The 6,135-nt window shown below is 29.5% G+C and overlaps 1 protein-coding gene across 1 annotated transcript; it reads right to left on the bottom strand.

Moving 5' to 3' along the window:
- Positions 1-1,038: 1,038 nt before the first annotated feature.
- Positions 1,039-2,517, bottom strand: HELRODRAFT_182616 (hypothetical protein; the record flags this gene model as incomplete). Its single annotated transcript, XM_009032866.1, has 3 exons — positions 1,039-1,407; positions 2,249-2,325; positions 2,487-2,517. 3 exons carry the CDS (start codon positions 2,515-2,517, stop codon positions 1,039-1,041), a joined length of 477 nt encoding a protein of 158 aa, XP_009031114.1.
- Between the last annotated feature and the right edge of the window lie 3,618 nt (positions 2,518-6,135).

Here is a 6,135-nt window from a genome sequence, read left to right as displayed (position 1 = left end):
TATCCTTCATAGCTTTCGAGCTTCTGTAAGCTCCTCTACAGTGATGTCTGGAATCGGGCCTTCGATGGGTGGAGCGTCAAAGTTAACATTGATGGTATTTGTTTCGTTTAACAGACGATTGAAGTATTCTCTCCACTGTAGCTTGATCTCATCTTGTTCAAGAACGATCTCATTTTTGTCGTTTTTGATACATGAGGCACCAACTATGTCTTTTTTCGTACGCTTTGCTTGTTTTGCTATACGATACAGAGATTTCATTTGTTCACCTTTGCTTTTAGTGAGCCACTCTCTGCACTGATCTGTCCGTGCCAGTGCAACTTGACGTCTTGCATAGTTGTTCTTTTCACGGAAAATTTTATGGTCATCAACAGACTTTGATTTTTGCCATTGCTTGTATGCAACTTTCTTTTCAGCTATTGCATTTTGTACACTGTCATTCCACCACCAAGTGTCACGTTCATGCTGACGTTTTGTACCAGTTTTCCCACAAACTGGAGTTGCAGCGTTCATCAAAACTAACTGTGGCGACAATCTGTTGAAATTTTTCTCGATGAATATTGCTTTTCAGCTTCCACGTTTTGATTCTTCGAGGCATTTGTTTGCCACAAGGAGTCTATGTTGGGCGACACACGATTCGCCAGGTATAACTGACGTTTTTGAACAGCCTTCGGCGTGGTTGCTTGACAGCGAAAAAATCAATTTGCGTGGCTGATGGTCCACTTTTGTATGTTATGAGATGTTCCAACCTCTTTCTAAAATATGTATTCAGTAAACAAAACCCGTGACTTTCAGCAAACTCAAGGAATCGGTTGCCATCTTCATTCCGTTTTCCATAGCCAAAACCGCCATGTACGTTGTCAAAAACATCTGTTTTCTCTCCAACGTGGCCATTGAGATCGCCTCCAATCAGTATTGTTTCAGATTTTGGTATTGTTGAGATAATGTAAGAGATTGCAGTCCAGAAGTCATTTTTCACCTCTTCTGAAAATAATCATTGTTTGCTTTTCTATGCGAAGCTTGATCCACATGAGACGTGAATTAATTAATCCTTTTAATATCAAGTACTTCTTGGGCTAGCGGTTCTCTGACAAAAATTCCAACACCATTTTTGGCCGTCTTTTGACCATTCCAGAATAGCTTATATTTTTCTTTGTCTGAGTTGATATGACAGACACCATTCGATTTCCATCGGGTTTCCTGAAGACAGCAGATGTCAATCATTCTACGATCAAGCATTTCTGCGATTTCCATGCTGCGGCCAGTCAGTGTTCCAACATGGAGCGTTCCAAGTCTAAGTACCATAGAGGGGCCATTCTGAATTTTTCTACAACATCTCTCCGCTATTGCATACTTCCCAGGGATTCTTGGCACCCCTTGACCACTTAAGGCCTGCTGGGGACTAGGGGCCTTTGTGGAATAAAACTTATGCAGATGATGACATTTTTATGGGAGACCAAAATTTAAAATTTTTGCTGGTGTGGCGAAAATATAAAAATTTAGGCTGGCGATCTTGTTTATTTGTAACTTAAAAAAAAATATTCATAAACAAAAAACTTGAAAGTCCTTAGTAGCCTAGGATGCTTAATGCATTGATCAAAAACTTTCGGAGTTTAGCCAAATCGAAGATGCTGAATACAATCTATGAAAGAACAAAAAAAAGATGCGCTAAGTTCAATATTATTATTTTTATGTCATCTCATCATAACCGTTGGCGAAACATGAATTTTGAAACAGTAACTTTTCTTTGATGACGTTATTAATTTTGTTGGCAATTTAGCTGAGAACGAGTTTGCTAAATAAAACTTTTATTGTAAACAAAATTTTATGCAGAGGAGGACATTTTTATGGTAGACCAAAATTTTAAATGTTTGCTGGTGTTGCGAAAATATTAAAATTTAGGCTGGCGATCTTTTATTTATTTTTTTTTTGTTGATTTATATCAATTTTCTTCTTAGAACTATTTTTATGCTAAACCTGAGTTTTACTGAGTTTTTTTTTAAATACTGCTCATAATATGCACCGATTATATAAGACACAAAAAATAAAATTGGATCTAAAAATTTGTAAAAAAAAAATAGTTTAAATTGTGTATGTAATATAAAAATGGATCTAAGAATTTTATGGGAGACCAAAATTTAAAATGTTTGGTAGTGTGGCGAAAATATTAAAATTTAGACTGGCGATCTTATTTATTTTTTTTTTGTTGATTTATATCAATTTTCTTCTTAGAACTATTTTCATGCTAAACCTGAGTTTTACTGAGTTTTTTTAAATACTGCTCATAATATGCACCGATTACATAAGACACAAAAAATAAAATTGGATCTAAAAATTTGTAAAAAAAAATAGTTTAAATTGTGTATGTAATATAAAAATGAATCTAAGAATTTGTAAAAAAAATTTAATTTTGTAATTTTGGTTAAAAAAAATTTGTAAAGTTGTGTATGTAATATCTCAAATTGATCGCGAGACTGTGTATGCGCAACTCTCGCTTTTGCAATATTCGTCTACAGACATATATCGTATTCATACTAGTTTACTATAATACATGTATACTATCGTATCGTACCGTATCCAATATAAAAATTTTTGCAGCATTCTTTCAATCTTGCGTTTTATTTTAAAATTTAAAATATTTTGTAGTTTAATGCACGAGTGGGAAAATTTTAGGTTGGACAAACAATTCAAAGCGAGGAATTTTTTTTTATAAATAATAATTAAAAAAAAAACTAAGATAAAAAAACGCACATCTGGACAGTATATGAAGATTTTAGCAATTTTGAAAGACTTTTTTTAGGTTATTTATGTTTTAGTTTCAATGTTTTTGTTGGACAACGTTAGCAATTTGTTAGATACTAACAAATTCTTTTTTATATATTCTTTCAATGAACTTACACTTTTAGACAGAAATAAATATTAAAAAATTGAAAAATCACGTAAGCTTTTCTAAATGATAACAATTGTATATAAATTTTAATGTGTTTTAGGAATCCTACACAGAAATCAAAGTTGAAGATTATGCTATTTAAGAACTTGGGAAGTGATTTTATAGACAATCAGGTCAAATCAAATAATATGGATTCAATGATGTCTGGTGGGAAGAAGGAGAGAACGAGAGTTGCATATGAAATTGGTGAGTTTGGTATAGTAGAGTTATAGTTTTATTAATGCAGTTGTGCTAGTTTTGACAATTATTTATTAATGTCCAATATTTAAAATTTATTAATATTTCAGATTTTACATCAAGTCGAAAAAGCTGTTCAAGTTATAGATTACTGGATCTAAATTATAATAAACCGGAATGTTTACGAAGAACCAATCCTTGTGAAGAGGTTTGTTTCTGATTATTTTTGCCGTTCTTTTAGAAACAGTAACACATAACGTTACCTTATTGTTATTTACAGTTTTAATAACTAAACTAATTGGTGTACGCCTATACTTTTATATTCTCATTGCATTTTACATTCATTAATTTTCACAGGTCAATTTGGCTCAGTTTCATGAGTTAATAAATAATAAATTTTAATGTCTGTACGCTTGTCAACAAAAGTTTGCAGCATCAAAAAAGAAAACACATACTGGTTCAGTTTTCTACGTTAATCTGGGCTGCATTGTAGCTTTCGATATTTGGGGTTTTAACTGTTATGTATCTGAACCAAATTAATAATGAATTTCAAAGTTGGAATTTGAAATGTAGCAGACAGAAATATATGAAATATAACACATTTAATAAAAACAGTATTTTGAATAACAAACTAAAAAACGTAGGTAAAGGCAGAAAAACACTAATTGTAAACAAGAAAAAATATCTTGTGCCAGATTTAAGAAAAATTCTCACTGCTGATTTATAGCTGATTCCTAGTCTAATAAAACTTTTAACATAATCTGGCACACAATATTGAAAAACTTCAGAAAAGGTGTCTTTATTAAATTGTCTGTGATGGTGATAAAAATTGGTGCAGAACTCGATACTTGAAAAAATACGATACTAAGCTGAAATTTGAAGCTGACAAAGTTATCATTACTAGTGTTCACGAAATCATAGGAAAGAGCAATAGAAGAATGAATAATGCTAATGTAATATATTTTGAGTAGAAAATTAGATTTACTGATGTTATTAATTTTTTAGCATCAAATGCGGCTGGTTTAGGATAGCTGATTGAAATGAGACATGAAGGTCAAAAAATTATGGATTTCGTATCAATGATTTGGTAGAAAATGGAAATAGTGTAAAATAGAAAATTTTGAACGTGCAATCAAATTGACTGATGTCAGAAATCAAATGAAAATTATACTATTTCATAACTAAGTGTAGTATACACATTCCCCAAAATATCTACGATGCAAGCTTTCGTCATGCAATAATTATTTGTTTGTGTAGTAGTATAGTAGAATAGTATAATTTCTATTCTCATTTTTTTGTCCTTTGACTCGTTGCGTGTAGCATACGGACATATTGTTTAAATTAGTTTATTACACAGAACTAAATTGACCATTAAAATGTACTTTGTACATTCGCATTTGATTTTCTACCATTTGCAAAGCGAATGTACAAAGTACAGGCGTTCACCATTTTCTTTTGGGATTAAACTGTAAATAGCCATAAAATACTGTTGGAAGAAATTGACTATGAGGATGAATGCTTTATTGTAGATAATATTTGGGGAAGATGATTTTTTACATTAAAGATTTTTAGATTCAGTTAGACTTTCGGTTCGTTATCTTTTTTTCTCTTCTCCGTGTACACTTTTTATTTACTGTCATGTTTTGATTGTTTTTGCATAATAGTATGTTGTATATTATATTTATATACTCATTTTATTGTTTTTTGAATTTTAATTTTAAATACTTATCAACTATTTTGTACAACAGATCTGTTAGCAATCTTGAACATTTATTTGTTTTTAAATTAGTAAAAACAAATAACTAGGTCAATATAATAGTTTAATTTTTGAATTACAACCATTTTAAACTGTCCAATTAAAAAAACAGCTGTTGTATTAAACATTAAACTTATTATGATGTTATCGTAATTCCAAATTTTTATGATTTCAGTTTTTTAATAAACATTGATTTTTAGAATCCATTAAACTATACACACAGACACATTTAATAAAAACAGTATTTAGAATATTTACGTCGCGGCTGTTGTGAATTGGTAAATAATGAAAATTTTTTTACCGTTAGTTTTTTACCTGTACTATTTCTATTATTAATGGTTTTACCATTAGCTGCAAAAATATACTACTGCTAATAATAGTAGAAACAGTGAAATCGTAGTACTATTATATACTATTGTATACACTACTAGAGGTACTACCATTAGTAGTACTGCATCTACTACTAATGGGTTAAAAATATATTGCTCTATATATATATATATTCACATATATATATATATATATATATATATATATATATATATATGTGAATATATGTAAATATTCTAAATATATATATATATATGTGTATATATATATATGTATATATATATATGTATATATATATATACATATATATATATATATATGTATATATATGTATATATATATATATATACATATATATATACTGTCTCTACTATTAATGGTACTACTAGTAGAGGCAGTATATATACTAATACTACTATTGAAAGTACTATTCTACTAATGGTAGTACCATTACTTAATACAACAACGGTTTTTTTTTATTGGACGGTTGAATATTGTTGTAATTTAATGTAATTGACTATTAGTTGTATACATCTAATGGTACTTTCAATAATTTGAAAGAGTACAGTAGTAATCAATTTTTTGGTTCTGTTATTGATATTTATATCAATAATCTCAATATTTTTTGGTTCCGAGAATAAATGTAATTTTGCTTCTGAGTAAACATCAGACTTTGTGCAAATGTTATATAAAACCTTCAAGGCAATCTATTTTTAAACATTTATTTTGACTACTTAATAATTTTTATATTTTAAATTAATCTTTTATTCATTTCACAAATTTGAGCCTTAAATTTATAAAAATAGGCTGTGATGTTCTATTTCTCTATCAAACAAATTGATAAATAAGTTAGATGTTGAATGTTACTTAAATGTTTGTTGCCGTTTGTTACTGGCTGCAGCTAAGTTACAAAATATTTGGAAAC

The sequence above is a fragment of the Helobdella robusta genome, assembly GCF_000326865.2.
Source record: "Helobdella robusta unplaced genomic scaffold HELROscaffold_89, whole genome shotgun sequence".
NCBI classification, from domain to species: Eukaryota; Metazoa; Annelida; class Clitellata; order Rhynchobdellida; family Glossiphoniidae; genus Helobdella; species Helobdella robusta.
Note: the sequence above shows the minus strand (reverse complement) of the source record. Positions and strands in the feature narration are given on the sequence as shown.